Here is a 20,822-nt window from a genome sequence, read left to right on the forward strand (position 1 = left end):
GACCCATGGGACCCCAAGTGTAGAGTAGAGGTGGGTGATGAGGGGTTTCAAACACAAGGTACACTGCAGAAGCTCTCAGAGAAGTTAGAAGAGTCCAAGTGGAGTCACAGCAACTCTGTGGAACTGCTGAAAGTTCATCCGTGTCCAGGGCAGGTAAAGGATCAGAGATGGTGAAGGTGGATTCGATTCAGAGGTTTGCCTGAGAGGACGTTACCGAGCCTTTAATGCAAGCAGTTTCAGTTGAACGTGGGGCAGAAGCCAGACTGGAGTGATGCCTACGCTGAAGCTGAAGGGAAGGATCTCCAGGCAAGGGCTGCAGAGGCTGCAAGAGGATCCCAGGCAGCTTGTGGAGTCCCTGGAGATCTTCAGAACTAAGCTGGATGAGGCAACCTGATCTAACTTGGAAGTTCCCCCTGCTTTCAGCAGGTCGGGCTAGAGACCTCCAGAGGTGCCTTCTAACCTGTTTTAATATATGATACCATGTTGACTGACAGACCTTTGCAGGGTGGCAGCAGCTGGAGCAACAAGCACAGTGCTTTGTGGTGTTTTGTAAGGTGAGAAAGACTAATGTTTTGAGACTTTTGAAGGTCGAATGCTATTCATTATATTTGGTGAATGTTGACTCCTCTGGTAAATATAACAGTAACTTTTATCATAACACTGGAAAGGCCCTTTACTAGATGATTGAAGAAGAAATGTTTGATATAGTGGAATAAGGTTTGGTTGGTTAGTGATTTTTTTATTTTTTTTCCCTTTCCCCTTGTTTAGGGCATAAGCAGTAAGTTTCATTGTAGGGAATGTCAGAATTATGTGGTACATAAATAACTGTGTGTTCTTTTTCTTCTTTTGGCTGCATTCTTTATATGATCTTTGTGAGTATGAATTCAGTGCACAAATGAAAATCTATGATGGCTTTACTCAGTGTAAAGAAAAACTGATGTTTCTCAGTAGCTGATCCTTAAACTAAAGATTTTATTAATTGCTGCTCTACCAACATGAAAAGCTTGCTAATATTTGAATTTATGTGAGCAGCATTTCTTATGATAACAATTTTTTAAAAGTATTTATATTGCTTGTTAGCACAGTGCTATTTTTCCTGTCCTGTAGAACATTTGACCTTAGTTTATTAGCTGCAAATGTTTGTAATAAAGCTTTACCTTTTATCATAGTTGAGAGTCAACAAATGAGCCATAGTATATGCAAGGTTTGACGAGGGGACACCCCTATAAATTGGGAGAAGAATGTGTCCTTTTCTCCTGTTGAACCATTTAGGTGCACTATGAACAGAGGCAGGTTTCTTCCGCGTATAACTTCATTTCCTTTCAGTAGTCAAAAAATAGGGAACAACTGTGCTTGCATGACTTTTAAACCTCTTGAGATTTGAGGAGGAGGAGGACTGTGTGAGTGCTAATCATTTTAGTAGTTTACTCTCCTTTGTGGCTGTTTTTCTTAAGGGCAGGGGTGAGGAGTAATATGTAAGCACATAAACACTTGCATGCATATGGCATATGTTTTCAAACTGAGGATGTACCTGTCTGGAAAACCTTCTACTTGCATAGTTATCTTTATAAAATGTTTCCTAAAAAAACAGCTTTTATTATTTAATTATACTATAAACTATGGAATGTGGATAACTATATTTAGTCAAGTAGGTATATCCTCAAGGAAGATACAGTGGAATCTGCCTTTGAATCTAAGTGTTTAAAAGTGGTGTGTGTTTTCAGGTCTGCTTTTTTTTAACCATGCTTTCTGAAAAATTGCAAGGAAAGGAGGCATAAATAATATTGGTCAAGGGAATAGTAGAGAATATATTCCTGACCCATTGTAACTGCTGTTTTGTTTGTTTTATGGGGCAAAAATGGGAGTCATGGGAAGAGGAGTGAGTATGCTGTTCCCTTAGTAGGGGGCATGGAATACCCATCTACACCTTCTGGCATGTTTTTTCTTTTCCGCTACCATCCTTTAGCACTGGATTACATTAATTGGTTACAGGATGTTTAATCCTGAAATAGATTCTGGCTTGTAAACTCGACAATTCTTTCAGTGTTGTTAGCACTGAGTGTGCAATAGATGTCAAGTAAAATGGCAACAGTGAGGAGCGAGGGAAAGGAGAAAAGAAAGTGACAGAAAGAAAAGGGCTGAGGAAAGAAAAGATTGGGAAGAAAAGACTCCATGGAGCCAAGTCTTAGCTGTGTAGGTCTGAGAGACCAAAAGCAGGTGTTCTTCCTAATCCTTAATCTATCCTCTCTTTGCCCTTATGCAATACAAGAGCTTCTATACAAGCTCTGTGGCTTTTATGCCATGGATCTTCAGGTGCACCCTTTTTTATAGGGGTCTCTATATGTGGCTTCCTTGGGATTACATTCATGTGAGAACCTGTAATGATAGGTTTGGGTGCTGTTATTTCTTTAGGCTCCAGCCGTACAGTAAAATTTTTCCCTTCTAGATTCTGATAGACTTAACTGTTGAACACTACCATGCATATGCAATTTGCCTTTGTGTCCCTGTCTGGTCTGCACGCATATATATTACACTTCATGTCAAATTGTAGGAAAGTCCAGTCATTGCCCATTAGCCTCTGTTTCTGCACAAAACTGTTTTTTATTTAATAGGGGTTTGTCTGTGCATCTGACTGAGGATGGAAAAAATATAATGATAGTGGCAAGGGTTTATCATTCTTTGCTGGTAAATGCCAATTGCTAAGGAATTTAAATAAGCAAAGATAACCTTTCTCCCTTTGCCAAACTAGGAGCAATCAATTCCATGTGTATAATACTGAGATGAACCTACGGAGCGAGACTCTTTTTCCAACTTGGAAGACCAATTTTGTCTGTCTTAACTACAGCAAGGCTTTGGAGCGGTACTTTTGGCTGTCAACAAGAAAAAAAATGTAAATGCCTAAAGGTTTAACATTAAGAGCTAACCCAGTTCCCACATCTAGAAAGCTGTCACCAGTCTTCTTGTAAGCTTAAACTCCCAAATATGACAATGTACAATTGCCTTGGCTAAACCTAGTCTTGTTGCCTTGAAGTCAGAGGGATTCTTGGAGGACTAAGTGTTTTACTGCGTCACTGTTGATTGCTAATTTTTTGCATGATGCGAACATAATTTTTAACTCTCTTTATAAGAAAAGTCATGTATGTAAGGAATAATGCAGCAGAAAGACAGTAGAGATGGAGGCTTGTGTAGTTTTTATAAAACATATGATCACCTGAAAAATGAGTTAACCTCTAACATTTTCACTTAAGAACGTATCAGTTTTATTCTTCCTGAGTGTATACATAAAAGGAAATGCTTTGTTTTCATTGAAATTTGAGGGCAGGAAGGAATGCTGTCCTCCTTATTCAAAAATATATTCATGGTCATATGCAAGTTGGAGCTGACTAAGAGTTTCTTTATTCTTACTAACAGCAGTAGTTTTCACTGCTTCAGCGTCACTAGTTGCTGTCCGATGACATCTAAATGTTTTTGTTTTGATCACATAGTTATGTATTATTCATGTACCTTGTTTGGCTTGCATACATTCTATAATCTTCAAAGATACCTTCAGCATATACTGTAGCCTTGCGGGTTTATAAAACAAAACACTGTTTTTACTAATTGAATGGACATTCAGGATTTTGCTTTGAAACTGAAATAGTTGGGAATGTTATGTATCTTTCCACACTTACAAGAGAATACTGCATCCTACTTACTGGAAAAAATATGAAACTTCATTGACCAATAATTGCTGCTTTGTGTGTGTGTGATTTTTTTTAATGGAATTGAAGGAGAAAAAACAAAAATTAATTGTCATCGCTTTATGTGTAATTCTTCCCAAGGAGTTCCATTTGTTCCCAAGCAGAATGCAAAATTCCTGTCCTCAGAAGACTTACGGTTGGACTAGGGTGTTTGAAATGGAAGAAAGGGTTACTTTGTGTGTGGGGGGGGTGTTTTGAACGTCAAGTCTTACAGGCTAGTGTAGCAGGAGCTGTGCCTTCACTTGTTGTGCTTGCTGTGGTGTGGGGGGGGGGCTGTTGCTTTTTGGTTTTTATTTTTTATTTTGGGTTTTTTTTGCTATGGCAGGCAATTGTGTGGAGATTTTGATGGCGACATTACTTGGCAAACACTTTGGAATCAGCTCAATATGTGACATCACGCCCCTTTAGGGTTTTCCACATAAAATGAGTCCTCCAAAGAAAATACAAAAATTGACACTTAATCTGAAATCTATTATTACATCCTCTAAGGTCTCATTAGGCACCTCAATAAATTTTTTTTTTTCCTTTTTCCAGGTAGATATACTAAATGTTGCAGATAATAGTGGTAAATGTTTTATAGTCTTCTTGGGGAATATGGAGGAGGGGCAAGGAGGAGAGTTTTAATCAGACGTCTATTCTGTTTTCACAAGAAAAAAATACAAGGATCATGTCTTTCCTTCTGTGCAGCTTTTCACGCTGTGTGACCACCTGTGTCTGATGTAACATTTTGCCACATTTAGCAACTGTAGTTGTTTAGCTCTGTCTCCAAGAGATGAGTGTCTCACAGATCTCCAGAAAAAGAGAGCATAGATGAAAACTTCCATTCATCTCATGTTTTGGTTCTTGAGATGATGATGTCTCACAAAAATGGTTTCTAGAGGAAAAAGTCAATTCTATGCCTTGTGGAGGGACTTTGTGGGTTTTTTTGCCTGTGTACCTATGCTTGCCTACATTTGTGTATAATTTTGGGGAAGCAAGAGATTTCTCCCCCTCTGTTTAATTGCAATCCATACATACAGCTGTGTGCTTGGTGGGACGCGTGTGTGCTGTCTCTGATAGACCTGAAGCAGAGAGGTGCAGTGGGAAAGTAGTGATTGCTGCCAAAACATGTTGAACATGATGTTGCACAGGAGAAGCAGAGGAAGAATTATCTATGCATGATGTGAGTTTAGCATAGGCTTGACATTCTCACACCCAAACATTTCCATCTGGAAGCTGTTCCTAAGCAAAAGGAAATAGAGACAATATTCTCCTATCTTCTAGCGTAGCTATCCAGGGAATAGGAAATGTCCTTCAGTTCTCTTTTCCTTTTTTTTTCCCTCTGAGGATGTGTTCAGTTTTACTTCAGATTCAGAGAAGTCACAGTTTAAAATTGCTTTTCTAAATACAGTAAATTACATTAAATTCCTTTTAATCCCTCTTCCAAGAGTTGATATTGAAGTACTTGCACTGTGCTTAAACAACCTGTTGTGCTTATAGGTTACACTTAAACATAAAGTTCTGTTTATGGTTTTTATGCCAATCCAGATGTAGGAACTTTATGACTTTCTTACTTCCAAAGCTTTCTGTAAATTGCCCTCTGCCTTCATTTCCTCTCTGTATTTCTGTGGTCTGAACAAATCCCTTCTACTTTTTGTCATGTCTTTGCTTTTCTGCCATTCTAGGCTGCATGCCTGATTCCATATTGTGTTACCTACTTCAGTGTACACTGATCTTTTTAAAAAAAAAAATACTGACAGACGCACCTGCTTTATGTTGGTTGTAACTTTTAACACACTTGTGCATCCCCCTTTGTGCTCTTCAGTGTAACATACCTGTTGTTCTGTAACAGCACTTGAAGAATTTGCCAACCTTTTGACCTACCTCACATGCTAAGGGAGATGTAGACACTACTGTTATTTAGGAGTAATTAGTCATGTTTTCATAGTTGAACTCTCAAAATAGGCAGTGCAAATCTTTTGGATTTTTAGTGGATGCAGAATAAGCAAGTAGACAGATACTTAGAAGTAATGTTAAATTCTTAGTAGTATGTAAGAGGTAACCTTACCTTTCACGTTCTTGTTCCAATAAGTTTGTAAACTCATCACTTTTTTCCATGTATTCAGTGTGCTTCCTCTTCTCTTCCTCTAGTTCATACAGAGTCTGTCTGTGTGATTTTTCTACCATTAGAAGTTGCTCAAGCATTCGTCTGTGGGTTTCTTTCTGTTTCTCTACAACTTTATCAAGCTACAAAAAAAAGCAAAAACTCCTAAGTCCTTTGAAATTCATACTTGCTCAGGCTTTCATTAGTAAAATATTTAAAGAGAAGCTTAATAATATAATATACATTTAATAGCCTCATGGCCAGATCCTTTCCTATCTGTTTGGAAAGGGTTATTTAATACTGCCAACCTATTTCTGAGAAATTAGAAAAATAAGCAAAGGTAGTGTTTTGCAGGACCCTAAGTCACCTTTTCTTTCTGCCCCTGCCATGACTGATCCTTAACAGCTACTAATTAGCAGTTACTGCTCCCAGGGCTGTGCTTTGCTCATTGATCACTGTGGTAGAGAAACAGATGTCTTGGCAAAAGAAGCCTCTACTTCACATTGAGGTTGACTTGCTTTTGGTTGAATACAAATAGCTATCTCGTCTGTAGCTCCATAGAAAATAAGAGTATTGAATTCTCATTGTAGGGTAGATGTGTAGATCAAAAAGCAACTTTCCTGTGGTTTCACAGCAGATGTGCAATAGAACCAGAAGTGCAAAACCATCCTGTCTCCTGTGCTTACTCTGTGCATGGCTCTCTGTTTCTGGAACAAATAAGCACTAAACCATCATCCTGCTACTTTGAAATGGTTGGGAGTATTTTTATTAAACAGTAGGACTGTTTCAAAGAAATGCTTATACTTTTAGAAATATAAGTCCCACGAAGGGATTAATCATTTTGGGGGGCTGTAGAAAGAAGTAAATAGGTGACTTCTCCAGTTTTGTGTCTGAAATTTCACATGTTGTAAATGGGTCTGCTTTATAGCACACCTGGAACGTCAAATCCCTTCCCCTTCCCCAATGATTTCTGTTGAACTTCCAAATATTATTATATACTGTGTTTTGTTCTTTTCTTTTTTTTTTTCTTTCTTTTTTTTTTTAGTTTAGGTAGTCTTTTTTAGGTTTTCTAAACCATAAAGGTATTGGCATAGCTGTTCACTAGAGTTAATACTCTGTAGAACAAAATACTTTTCCACAAACTGAAAACCGTCTCTCTGAGGATTCTGATATTCTTTTGATGTCAATACCTGACCAAGTTATGCAAGCATGTGTGTATGAAACCAGATGGGATTTTCCTCCTTAGATGTTACTGACCTAGCTGAAGTTTGAGGAAGGGTTGCTGGAAGCCATCTAGGGACCTGGGAGGAATCTACATCTGTGAGAACCTATATTCTGCTTCCTCTTCCTCTGAGGAGACTGCCTTCCTGATCATCAACACAGGAATCCTCGTGTCCTTTTTGGAAAAGAGAAGTTTTCAGTGCAAAGCCCAGCACCTCCTTTTAACTACAGTCTGTTCTAGTCAGTCAAGCTGTTTTGCAGTATTTCACTCTATTAATAGGAAAGAATTCACAAATGGGCAGTGTGGGAAAAGCAAGGCTGGTTCTCGCTCTCCATTTCCCCTACAAGGAATTCACATGCCACAGGAAACACTGGGGCTTCAGATTCTTAGGGCCACTGCTTATTGCAGACAATTCAGTCCCAGGGGCATGATTAATTACCTCATGTTCACTTGCAGTTTGACTGATACAACTGATGACAGAAAGTGTTGGGATGCTTAAACATGAGTTTCTTGAATGAGTGAGAATATCCTCAGCTTCTTCATGGCTTCCGAGTCTCCTTCTGCTTACCTCAGCTTCTTGTTAAGCTCTATACACTCCCTTCTTTTTCTTGAATCATTGCTGACTTTTATTGGTGACACTGACATGAGCGAGGAAATTGGAACTCTTGGTAAGAGTTTTAAGATGGTTTGAGTCCAAAATATTCCAACAGAAATGATGGGTCATTTTGAAAATGGCCCTTTCTTTCTCCTTGTAGTGTCAGAGAGAGACTTTTCTTTTGCAACATACATGAACTCATTTTGTCTGCGATCTAAATATGTAAAGAAACCTGTGCCCACCCTTTTCAGCTGCTTTGTGGTATTACTATAGCAGGTTAAGATTTTCCTTGCCCCCATCCCATTCACTCAGGATTTGTGCACTTTTACACTAGCAAAGTCAATGTTTTCTGGAATACTGAAAGAGTTTCTCTCTTGGGAAAACAGTTCTTACCTAAAGCCTTGGATGTACAGGCTTTCTCAGTAAACCAGTGGCATCTCTACAGTACCTCTTAGCTGTGTTTTCTGTGTCTTTCACAACGGTTGAAAACTGAGTTGCTTTGAAAGATTAGGATGAAGTTCTTATCGTGCTGAGGAAAACTGGCCATTTTTAATTTCTTCACCCTGTCCCTTCTTCCCCCGGAAGTAGGAATTTCAAAATTTGAAATATTTTGTTCGGCTAGTAGCTTGCCAGAAAGAGAATTTTCAGTATGATCAAAATGTTTTCCTCATGTTAAGATGGAAGTGTCTGTGTTTCAGTTTGTGCCCATTGCCTTGCGTCCTGTCGCTCGGCACCACTGAAAAGAGTCTGGCCCCATCCTCTCGACACCCTCCCTTCAGATACTTGTACACATTGATAAGATCTCCTCTCAGCCTTCTCTTCTCCAAGCTAAACAGGCCAAGCTCTCTCAGCCTTTCCTCATAAGAGAGATGCTCCAGTCCCCTAATCATCTTTGTGGCCCTTCGCTGGACTTGCTCCAGTAGTGCCACATCCCTCTTGTACTGGGGAGCCCAGAACTGGACGCAGTACTCCAGATGTGGCCTCACCAGGGCTGAGTAGAGGGGGAGAATCACCTCCCTCGACCTGCTGGCAACACTCTTTCTGATGCAGCCCAGGAGACCATTGGCCTTCTTGGCCACAAGGGCACATTGCTGCCTCATACTTAACTTGGTGTCCACCAGCACTCCCAGGTCCTTCTCTTCAGAGCTGCTTTCCAGCAGGTCAACCCCCAACCTGTACTGCTGCATGGGGTTATTCCTCCCCAGGTGCAGGACCCTGCACTTGCCTTTGTTGAACTTCATGAGGTTCCTCTCTGCCCACCTCTCCAGCCTGTCCAAGTCTCTCTGAATGGCAGCACAGCCCTCTGGTGTATCAGCCACTCCTCCCAGTTTTGTATCATCAGCAAACTTGCTGAGTGTGCACTCTGTGCCTTCATCCAGGTCATTGATGAAGAAGTTGAACAAGACTGGACCCAGTACTGACCCCTGGGGGACACCGCTAGCTACAGGCCTCCAACTAGACTCTGTGCCACTGATCACAACTCTCTGAGCTCTGCCATTCAGCCAGTTCTCAATCCACCTCACTGTCCACTCATCTAACCCACACTTCCTGAGCTTGTCTATGAGGATGCTATGGGAGACAGTGTCAAAAGCCTTGCTGAAGTCTAGGTAGACAACATCCACTGCTCTCCCCTCATCTACCCAGCCAGTCATTCCATCATAGAAGGCTATCAGATTGGTTAGGCATGATTTCCCCTTGGTGAAGCCATGCTGACTACTCCTGATCACCTTCTTGTCCTCCACATGCGTGGAGATGGCCTCCAGGATGAGCTGCTCCATCACCTTTCCAGGGATGGAGGTGAGGCTGACTGGCCTGTAGTTCCCTGGGTCCTCCTTCTTGCCCTTTTTGAAGACTGGGGTGACATTGGCTTTCTTCCAGTCCTTGGGCACCTCTCCTGTTCTCCATGACCTTTCAAAGATGATGGAGAGTGGCTTAGCAATAATGTCCGCCAGCTCCCTCAGCACTCGTGGGTGCATCCCATCAGGGCCCATGGATTTGTGGGTGTCAAGTTTGCTTAAATGATCTCTAACCCACTCCTCCTCCACCAAGGGAAAGTCTTCCTCTCTCCAGACTTTCTCTCTTGCCTCCAGGATCTGGGGTTCCTGAGGGCTGGCCTGACCAGTAAAGACTGAAGCAAAGAAGGCATTCAGTAACTCTGCCTTCTCTGCATCCTTCGTCACCAGGGCACCCACCCCATTCAGCAAAGGGCCCACATTTTCCCTAGTCTTCCTCTTGCTGCTGATGTATTTGAAGAAGCCCTTCTTGTTGTCCTTGACATCTCTAGCCAGATTTAATTCCAAACGGGCCTTAGCCTTCCTCGTCGCATCCCTGCATACTCTGACAACATTCCTATATTCCTCCCAAGTGGCCTGTCCCCCTTTCCACTTTCTGTGTACTTCCTTCTTCTGGTTGAGTTTTGCCAGGAGCTCCTTGCTCATCCATGCAGGTCTCCTACCTCCTTTGCTTGACTTCCTACTCATAGGGATGCACCGCTCTTGAGCCTGGAGGAAGTGATGTTTGAATATTAACCAACTCTCTTGAACACTCCTTCCTTCCAGGGCCCTCACCCATGGGATTCCTCCAAGTAGGTCCCTGAAGAGGACAAAGTTTGCTCTCCTGAAGTCCAGGGTTGCGATCCTACTTGGTGCCCTGCTGCCTCCTCGCAGGATCCTGAACTCCACCATCTCATGGTCACTGCAGCCAAGGCAGCCCCCAACCTTCACATCTTCCACCAGTCCTTCTTTGTTTGTTAGTACAAGGTCCAGCAGCACACCTCTCCTTGTTGGCTCCTCCACCACCTGGGTCAAGAAGTTGTCACCAATGCTCTGCAGGAACCTCCAGGACTGTTTGTGCCTAGCTGTGTTGTCTTTCCAGCAGATATTGGGGTGGTTGAAGTCCCCCATGAGAACCAGGGCCTGGGATCGTGAGGCTACTTCCAGCTGTCTGTAGAAGGCCTCATCGACTTCCTCTTCCTGATCAGGTGGCCTGTAGTAAACACCCACAACAGTGTCACCCATGCTAGCCTGCCCTTTGATCCTTGCCCATAAGCTCTCGACTCGCTCTTCATCCACCCCTAGGCACAGCTCAATACATTCCAGTTGCTCTCTCACATAAAGAGCAACTCCACCACCTCGCTTTCCTGGCCTGTCTTTCCTAAAAAGCATGTAGCCATCCATGACAGCACTCCAGTCATGCGAGCTATCCCACCATGTCTCTGTAATGGCAATGAGATCATGGCCCTGCGACCGCACACGTATCTCTAGTTCTTCCTGTTTGTTCCCCAAGCTGCGTGCATTGGTGTACAGGCATTTCAGGGAGGTGATCGAGCATGCAGGTTTCCCAGGAGGGATACAAGAGGGTCCTCCATAGCCACATCCCATGCGCACTTCCCTGGCTGCATTCACCTGCTGGAGGCATCCTGACTTGAGCAGTCTTTTGCCAACTACCCTGTCACTATAACTCTCCCCTTCCCCCATCTTTCCTAGTTTAAAGCCCTCCTTACCAGGTTGGCCAACCTGTTGGCAAAGACCCGCGTGCCCCGCCTCGTGAGGTGGATCCCATCTCTTGCCATCAGTTGTCGATCTTCAAACAGGGTCCCATGGTCGTAGAAACCAAAACCCTGTTGCCAACACCAGCGGCGCAGCCAGTCGTTAACCTGGAAAGTCCGTCTCCTCCTCCTCTCATCCATCCCCCTCACTGGCAGGATTGAGGAGAAGATGACCTGGGCTCCCAGACCCTTGACCACCATCCCCAGAGCTCTGAAATCCTGCTTGATGGTCTGCAGTTTGCCCTTGGTGTCATTGGCGCCCACATGTTTTTTCTTCTCAAGACTTTTCACAATATTTTGGAGCAGCTATTACACAGATGCATGAAGCACCATCACCTGAACTTCTGAGCCTCAAGTTTCCAAAGGCCATGCTTGCATGCGAAGATTTGTTGTTCTCTGAAAGCAACCTGCCTTCTGCTTTTGGGTGAAGTTCTGACACTGTGCTGTCTGCAGCTATGGGCCTGTCTTGCTTCAGCTACAAATGCACTGGGCATCAGACTTGCATGATAGCATTCATTGGTCTCAGCCCTCAGTGTGAAGTCAGGTGGGGAAAAAAGGCAAAGGTGTGAAATTTTATGAGTTGGGTATGTTTTGTTTGCTCTAGACTATTTATTGAATGGCTACAAGGGGTTGATTCAGGCAGTAGTCACTTGCATGTATGCATGAAGAACATGTTGTAACGCCCATGTTTTGTTGTGCGGTGTTCAATAAGCAGCACCAGTGTCTTTCGCTTTGCACTTGTGCCTTTATCAGTGTTGAGATTAGCAGTCTGGATTACAAATTGGGATTTGGGATGGGTGAGGTGTGTATGCAAGGCAGGGAGGTGGAACAAGGAATTTGAAAGTGGGTAAAGGACCGGTCCCCGGCTGGGCAGGTACTGCTGAAGAGCAGTCTCAACTCTGGTTGCCAGAGTCCTGGGGAGAGTTGCATACGTGAAAGGGTAAGAGAGACAAGGAGATATGCTGCTGCATCAAAACTGCTTTTCATGTTGCAGTTTGCTCCTGTTGCTCAGATTAGAAAATGCATTTTGTTTTTCTTTAAAGCATGTTCCTTAGGTCCCTACTTTGAGAAGCTGTCAAGTCAGCTCTGCTGTGAACAGTCACAGTTGGTGTGGGGTGTTGCAGCTGGGGAGAAGGTGAAGAGTGAGAATTTGTGGCATTCGCTCAGAGAGGAGGAAAGAGAAGCTGAGCCAGTCCCCTAGAAGAGGGGGATAGTAGAAAAGAGAATTGGAGGGGCAGCAAGTCCTAAGCCACAATAAATGCAGACATTTGAGAATTTGTGTGTAAGCCACATAACGGGTATGGCCATTTGGCCTTGTGATACTTATGTGTCATTGCACAACATGCTGCTTGCTCCCTGTTGGATCACATAATGAGCAGAGGTTTGATACTGCATCACTGCATTTCAGGTGGTTTGCCTGGAAGTTCGGTTGTGTCCGTGTGTGAGATAAGGGCACTTCCCTGGGGAGCAAATTTGACTCTAGCATTTTCCCTGCGGGGCTTTGTAGCTGACTCCCGTGTCTCCAGCAGAGAGGGAGCAAAGTTGTGTGAACCTCTGCTAGCATGGAATCCTCTTCATAAGAGTATCCTACAGCACCCCGTTGTCCCTCAAATTACTCTGTGCAAATGCTGAATCTGCACACAAAAAATACATACCCACACGCATGCACGCACACGCATATGTTTACTCTACATATACAATACTTGGCTAAAAACCACAAAGAGGACTAATAAGCAGGCATATAAATGTCTTCTGTAGACAAAAAGTGGTGATAATATCTTAATTAAGTGATTTGTTGCTCTGTTCTTGCTAACCATATGGGGATTTTGCTAGAATTAATTCTTGAACATACTGTACAATGCAATGGATAGTAAGAGGCATGGTTTTATATAACTCAGAATAGTTGAGCAAGCTAAAAATTCATGAGAATTTAATAATTTAAAAACATTTTGCCGCCAGCTTGTTTCTGAAGTCAAAATAGAATGGTGTGTCTCATGTCTGTTATGCTGGAACTGAACTTTCTCTCTAGACTGGTTTGTGCTTGGCGCTGTGCCAGGATAAAATCCAATTATTTCCAATTCTTTATGTGCTTCCAAAGTTTATTGAAATATTACTCCTGTTAATAATGTCATCATGGTCATTGTGTGTATAAATGTATAATGTGGAGTTTAGGATTATTGGAGACTTGGATTTTTCTGAGTAAGAATCAGAGGTTGCTGCCTTGTCTTTTTCAACCCTACCTGAGCTGAATTTCCATACAGATATACTGGTCTGCTTTTCCTGACTGCTATGTTGTCAACATTATCGTTTCAGTCTATTCCTGCATCTGTAACCCATTCCTGCCTTGCACCTTCTTCATTGAAAAATTCTAACCAAAACTTGTAAGATGTTGCGAGGATGTGGTCAGATATACTTTGTTAAACAGATGAGCAGAATACATCTTTTCCCCAGTTGATTGGCACTGGGATTTTAAAAATGGATTATGTTTTGGATTATCCTTGTTCTGCATCAGCAGAATATAGACCTTCTAGTTTTGGTGCTTTTGGAGGACGTCTCAAAGTGGTGGCAGTCATTGTTCATCCAATTTCAAACAGCAAAGTCCCATTTTTTTTTTTTTTAATCTTGGACTACATTATTAGAGGCTGTGGAGAGTTACAAGTTGGAAATGGCCTTCAAAGTCCAGGAGGATTTCAAATGTGAGAAAAGACACCATTAATTCTGCGATTTTTCCCTCTCTGTCTTCCTCCTTTCTTCTCCCACATCACCACCTCTGATTTTTTTTGAGTCTGGGAAAATGGTTCTTATGCTGTAGTTACTAGAATTTTGAAGACCGTTCCTTTTCTATGCTAGAGAAGTGGCAATTGACCTGAAGCCAGTGTTTTTTGTGAATAACTGAATAGTAGTATAAATTTATAAACCATGTAAAGATGGAAAGCCTTTTCAGACCTTTATGTGTCAGACAGAAGCAAAAACAAAATAAAAGGCTATTTTCTTTTATGCCCCTTTAAACACTAGAAGTTTCATTGTATCCTTCACTAAGAGAAATAAGAGTAAGCTTATCTGGCACTTGTAAGGTTGCAGGAAGCAATAGCTTTCTCTCTAGCATACAGAGTAAATTTGGCTGAAAACCCTTTGCTTTCAAAAAATAAAAAATCGCTATAGCAAGGAAGACATTTTTGGTCTATCACCATCCTCAGAATTTTTACAAAGGAAGAGGGAGGTTACCACTGTTTTCTATTATGCTAGATTTCTTCATGTATGAGTCCTGTTCCTAGTGAGTAAAGTTGACTGGTCACCAAAGCTTACCACTGCACTCTTGACCAAATTTGCCAAGCAAAACTCCGTAGTGTTTATGATAGATGAGTGACTTGTGAGAGAAGGCTAAAGGGCCAGAAATCTCACAGGTGCCTACTGAAATCCACAAATCTTCAGCTGAGCTCTTGCAAAGTTGTTCTGCATTCAAGGCTACAAGGCTGAATTATCAAATTTGAGAGACAAATGCTCTAGAGAAACTGAACTAGCAGAGTTTTTGTAGGCAAAGACCAAGGCACGTTGTTACAGTGGCAGGAGGAAGTTTAAATGGTCCATTCCCATACTTTGTGACTGGTTCTACTTCTTCCATGGCTTTTGTAAACATCTAGAAAAAAAACTAAACAAAAACTAAATGGATCTCTAGCTTAATCTGGGGGTTTTGAAGTTGAAAATATATTTGCCAATTATGGCATCCTTTGATTTACCAAGGTATACAGAGTGATGCCCTTGCCTTTTCAGTCGCTCTCAGCATGTTTACCTCTGCCTTTTGGAAGTGCCAAACCCAGTGGTGTTAGAAATCCTTTCTCTGCCATAAAGTGTAAGAAGGAAAAAGCGTGTATAAACTTATGTAAAGTAACAGACTGAACTTATGTTTCAGGCTTTTTTGGACTTCTCTTCAGATCATTTCCACTCGTACTCAAAGTTTCTGTGACATAATGCCACAATGTTCTAAAATAAATTAACCCCTGCAGTTGAACTTTATCTGTTTCAGATTATAGCTGGAGATTTTAACCTTTGAGCCTCCAAAATGAGTGCTGACCTTTTGCCTGACATTATTTTCTCTGAAGTGAACTCTGTATCCCTGAGTATATTTTTATTCAGAAAGCTTCGAAAATACTTGGTAGAAGAATTTTATTCATAACTTCTGTTTTTCTTTTTATGATGATTATCTGTAATGAGCAGCATATTAAAAACATGTTTATCTAAATTCAAGAGGAGACACTGTGGGAATGCTTATTTGGGAAAAAAACATTTATTCAGATATAAAGGATTTTTAATGTCCAATGATTTGCATTGAACAGAGAAGAAATTCACAGCATTGTTCAGAAAGTATGGCTTCTGCTGCAGGGTAATTAAGCTAATTTTTACTTAAATATGTGATTCTGTCTGGCTGAAGTTTCTAATGATGTTTCATTACAGTAACTACTCTGACCAATTATGTATACCTGTGATTCCCATAGAGTTAGTGGGAGCTGGGATGTACAAAGACAGACAGCTGTGCTGTTACTGCTGAATGCATCCTTGTCAGTCATTGGTAAGATGACCTCAATGAGACTAAAGGAAATATATCTGTTTGTATGAGTTGTGAATTTGGATCACAGAAAGGAAAAAGAAAAACGTAGCAAAGATAGAAGGCTGATTATCAGAGTTTGAGGTAGACATGTTACCTATGTATATAGCCCCCAGCATGTAGTATAAAATAAGGATCATTAACTACCTGTTTTTATTAGGGAGCTCTAATGTCCTGGACTTTGTTCTGCTATCACTTACACCCATGTCAGATTCTTCATTTATAGCACATTTGCTTTCTTCCCTTGAAGTCAGTGAGATATTTTCTGCTGAATTCAGGGGGAACTATGGCTAAGCATCAACTGTATATTCATACCTCTCCCATAGGCTTTTCGTAGATATCTTCTTGCCACTGTACAGCCTTTGTTTGAATAGCATCTCGCTGGAGGGCCTCCAACACCTTCTTGGGAGTAACAAAGCCGTACTGCGCTTCAAGCAAAGCCAGGTCAATTTTTTCCGCCTTAAGGATTCCTATAACTTCATCTTGAGCCTGCAGAAACACAATATGACATTTTATTTTGTTAAACTAGAATTGTGTATTAACATGTTAGTCAGATACTTTCTTTTGATGTTCAGACCGCTGAAAACCTATTTTTAGAATGCTATCTGTAAAGTGCCCAAAGATGGTTATTAACAGGAAAACAATTAAAAAAACATGGAGGAAGTATTGGTCTTTGTGTTTTAAGAGTCCTGCATAAAACATGAAATTTTCAGAGCCCTCTTCAATGCTTAAGTGCTTTGTTAATGATTAGGTTGTAATGTTGTTTCTGGACTAGCGTGTAGCATTCACAATACAAAATCTCAGCACAAAGTGTGACTTGTGGCTTTAGGAGCTGATTTTTAATTTTTGGTGCAAGATTTTATGATGGTTCATGAAGTCCGGAAGTGTTGCGTATTCTGTGTAGGTTGGGTACAAAGGTAGCTTTTGTAGTTGAAGCCAGCCTGGGGTCGCCTGGTCGTCTTGTGTTGTTACACAGAGCACGTGTGAGCGCTGAACCTAGCGAGGTGCATGGTGCAGGGCTGTGACCTTTCACAGCGCACATTCCAAAAGCATGCAGTAATTTTAAGCAAGATGAATTGCCTTCAAAGCTGGCAGCAGGCCCTATATGTACGTGTATGCATGTATGAAACCATGCCTTCTGTATTTATAGGCATGTAGATGTGCACACAGTTGTGCATGTGCCCTCAAATAACAAACAGCTTTGCGGCATCAAGGTTTTTTTGGAATTAACTACTGTAATGGCATTCGCAATTTGTGAGAGCATACTAAAATGCATTTTAAAAGGTATCGATTAACAGAACATGGTATTATCTGGAATTCAAACATGAGATTGGGTTTCCAAAAATGATGTCATATTAAAAAAAAAAAAAAAGTATAATGCACCTCTTTAGACTATACTTCTAAAAAAGTACCTGCATTTGTTTTCTTGATCATATAAAATACCTGATGACATCCTGTTACTGAAGAGTAGATACAGTATGTTCTCATGTATTTTAGAAATTCTTGCACAAGCTGGCAGGTGCGCATACCTTCCTAGTTTACATTGCTCTGTAAGTCCATGCTGAAAAAAATGCTATGTATATCTGCAGTATCTGAAATGTTCTATAGAGTCCCTCCTCTTTTTTTTTTTTTTAACAGCAAAGGCAACAAATGCCATGCCTTCTTTGCTGTAGTGGCATCCAACTAGGTATGACATCTAAATTTGGAACTTAATTATGGTTGGATTGACAACTGTTTTTTAGAAGATTTGACTTGGCATTACAGGAGGTGGAAAGTTGGGAATAAAAAAAGAAGACTTCCCACTTTTTTCATTTATAATGCCTTTTTTTGAATGACAATCTATAATTTTCATTTCAGCTTTATTATGTTCCAGTTTTAAATATAAAAATATAAGCATATATGCATATATATACACATTAGTTTCAATTTCTGAGAGAGAGAGAGAACTGTTTTGGAGGAGTGTGTGACACCTGAATTTTAATCTAAATTAAGAAAGAGCATGTGAGCAGAAGATAGAAAACATAGTGTTTCACAAACGCACAAATTGTTATGTTTTCCCGTCATGAAATGTTTCACAGTAATTAGCAGTAGACTTTAGAGATTGGTACCACTGTGAAGAAGTATTTATATTGTATATGTGTTCTGCAAAGCATTTCTATAAGCATATATAAGCATATTTATTATGTAAATATGTCCTTATGTTAAGAGCAGAACTACCCAAGTGCTGTCTAGATGATGATTCATGAAACCAAGTGATGAAGCTGTTTACACCCCTTTGGGCAGTTCGATTGCCTCTCTGCTGGTGAGCACTTTTAAGTGGCTGTCACTACTTCTGGGCAACCAGCCTGCCACAGAAAGCTCTCCTCCCTTGCTTTTTGGAAATCTGTTTCCCTAAGTTATATTTGGCCAGGATGGGCATTGTTTATAAATGGTAACCTTGGTTTGTTGGTAAACTTGGTTACCAGTGGTAAACAGCATGGCAGCTGGTTCCTTTTTCAGATAGAAAAATTGTCTTGTCTTTAAAATCCAGTATCTTGAGGGCTAAGTGGTACTGAGCAATTACTCTTCATCTTACAGGAAAGAAAATAGGCATTTTGAGTTACTAATAAAGGATGTTAGAATGCAGTTGACTGAGTTACTTCTGGTGACCTGGATCATACTGATTCGTAAGGACTAATGCTCATGGCTTCGTAGGAGAGGGGAGATGAGAAATAATTACATGACAGATCTTAAAAGTCTCTAAAACATTCTCCAAGTAGTTTTTACAATGACAAATACTTTGTATTCGAAGTACTTAGTAGAATGGGACAGTGTAATAGGAAAGTTTTGTGGGCTCTCTGCTTTGAAAGTTACACGATCGTTCACAATGCACCAAGAATGTTTCTAGCGTGATACAGATACATTGTGAATAAATTTTGTTTGCACTTAGGGGAGGTGTAAAGATCACCTTTTCCAGCTGATAGTTATTCCTAGTATTTGGATAAGTTGTGTTTGTATGTACATTGCGGTTTGTTTGTCCTCATGCAGCAAATTAGGTGGGGTGTTTACTGCAAACACATACTGCTTTCATTTTAAGGAAAGTGAAAAAAAAACAATGTTTTAATCAGGAATATAAAATCAGAGAATAAATCACCTGTAATTCACCCTCTAGGACACTAAGAAGAAATAGTAGATCATCACGAGAGAGATCCTCTGTTTTCCTGAAAGAACCTCTTTGTTTTTTCTCTGCCTTAGGGCTTCTTAAGATGGTGCTGGTTTGGGCTACATTGTCCTTCTCCTTCTGCCTTCTTTGCGCATTTCCTCTCCCACTATAACCAGCATCTTCTTTATGGTAGTCTTCTGGCCTTTGTTGGCACAACTTAGATCTGGTTGGGCTTTCTGTGCTGTTACTTCTGGAGCGCATGGTTTATATCTCTGAAGCTGAAGGAAGGGGAGAGAAAATAAATGTTTTAACTAAAAGAGAATATAAAACTATTACCATGATTTATGGTGGGTAGTATTCCCTCCAGACTAGAAGTTTTCTCTGCCACACAAGGCTCTGTATGTCATCTGAGTGGAGCCAACAACCTCATGTCAACCAACAGCACTAGGCTGTGATCTTTACTGGATGTTGAGGTGTAGTGAAGTACTTCAGTCTTATTGGACTTACGCAGTTGTAAGAATTTCATCCTTAATATTTCCAAAGGCAGCCACTTTAACGGCAGCGACTTTAGCGGCAGCACCATATACGTCATAGCAGACCAAATTTCCCATTTGAGAGATAGTGGGTACCTCACCTTTCAGATAGTACTTCTATGATGAGGCAAGTAGAGGTTTAGAGGGTTTTCACCAGAAAGACTTTTCTGTTCCTAACATCCCACCTCTTATGGGGATAGCCATGCTTTGGTTTTCTTTCTCTTTCCAAGGGAGAGCTGTCCTCCGCTACCATGAGTGACACAATTGCCTAGCCCGCATCCGGCAAAATGATAAGGGTCAGCACATGCAGAGTGCAAGGCATGAGTCTCATCCTTAAAACAAACAAACAAAAACCCCCAAACCCCCAGCTTGTTGATCACAGTGTCTCCTCTGATGCCCATGGAATGTGATAACATACTATTTCTTTGGTGCTGAACTCTGAGGCTGTAATACAGGTATTGGTATCTAGCCAAAAGGAGAGCCTATTCTAACTAGGCCCCTTTGAAGTGCTGCTGTTACATAAATATGCTTTAATGCCTTTGCAGATAAATGAGTAACACTATATAAATATTGATTAACCTCAGGTACTGTTTTGCTTATCAGTACTAAGATTAAGGATTGAATGGATTACAGTCTACCTCTACAGGAAAGCTGTGATGTGGTTCACAGGTACAACCTAGCAGGCAAAAACCTGATCATGCAGTTGAAAGGTGAAATTAAGCAAATTCCAAATCCAAATTTGCTGCACTTTTTCATATCAAACTGTGAGGCTAATTGCTGAAAGCTCTAAAATCAGCATATTGGGCATTACTTGGAAAAGAAAAACAAAAGAAAGGCTCTAGCTCAATGGCAGCTGTTTGACTTGAAGCAGTGATTTTATCCAGAAAAATTGTTATGACCTATGGTAGGCAGGAGATGACTGTGCTGCTGCTTTTTGGCTTCACAAATCTGTGGCTAGTGCAGTTCTTCTAGAGCTCCCTCTTCAGCCAGGTTCTAAATCTAAATCTTATACTTTGTCGTTGCACTCTTCAAACATGGTAATTTTCCACTGAATACTACAAATACGTGTTGTTGTTGGTTTTATCTGCAAGAACTGAGGAAGCGGAAGAAGCTTTTGTTTTGGTTTGAATGATGGTTGATAGTGGGGAAAAATGATCAAAAACGTGACAGGAAAAATAAGTTTGTAAAGCTGAAGTCTCTTCCAGTCTAATCCAAAGCACTCATAATATCTTGTGTCTTTCATAAGAGAACTTGTTTCTCCAGGTTTCCAAAGACCAGGGTGTGTCGGATTTGCATGGCAACGTGCACTGAATACCTGCTTTGTGAAGGTGTGCGTTAGGTTAGGACGGGACCTCAT

At 41.0% G+C, this 20,822-nt stretch overlaps 1 protein-coding gene across 1 annotated transcript; it reads right to left on the reverse strand.

Annotated features, from left to right (window-relative positions):
* Positions 1–3,340: 3,340 nt before the first annotated feature.
* Positions 3,341–19,193, reverse strand: LOC136991283 (filamin A-interacting protein 1-like). The gene is made up of 4 exons (XM_067291228.1): positions 18,924–19,193; positions 16,106–16,279; positions 5,788–5,966; positions 3,341–3,458 (listed from the first exon to the last, which is right to left on the reverse strand). Exons 1-4 carry the CDS (start codon positions 19,191–19,193, stop codon positions 3,341–3,343), a joined length of 741 nt encoding a protein of 246 aa, XP_067147329.1.
* Between the last annotated feature and the right edge of the window lie 1,629 nt (positions 19,194–20,822).

The sequence above is a fragment of the Apteryx mantelli genome, chromosome 1 (genome assembly GCF_036417845.1).
Source record: "Apteryx mantelli isolate bAptMan1 chromosome 1, bAptMan1.hap1, whole genome shotgun sequence".
NCBI lineage: Eukaryota > Metazoa > Chordata > Aves > Apterygiformes > Apterygidae > Apteryx > Apteryx mantelli.

Excerpts from the sequence above, each read along its gene's own strand:
- LOC136991283 (XM_067291228.1), bottom strand. The coding sequence starts at position 19,193 with ATGCGCTCCAGAAGTAACAGCACAGAAAGCCCAACCAGATCTAAGTTG. Across the intron at positions 5,967-16,105 it reads ACGAAAAGCCTATGGGAGAG|CTTGATAAAGTTGTAGAGAA; the intron begins GTATGAATATAC and ends TTTTTTTTGTAG. Across the intron at positions 3,459-5,787 it reads TTGGAACAAGAACGTGAAAG|ATGTCATCGGACAGCAACTA; the intron begins GTAAGGTTACCT and ends AAAAACATTTAG.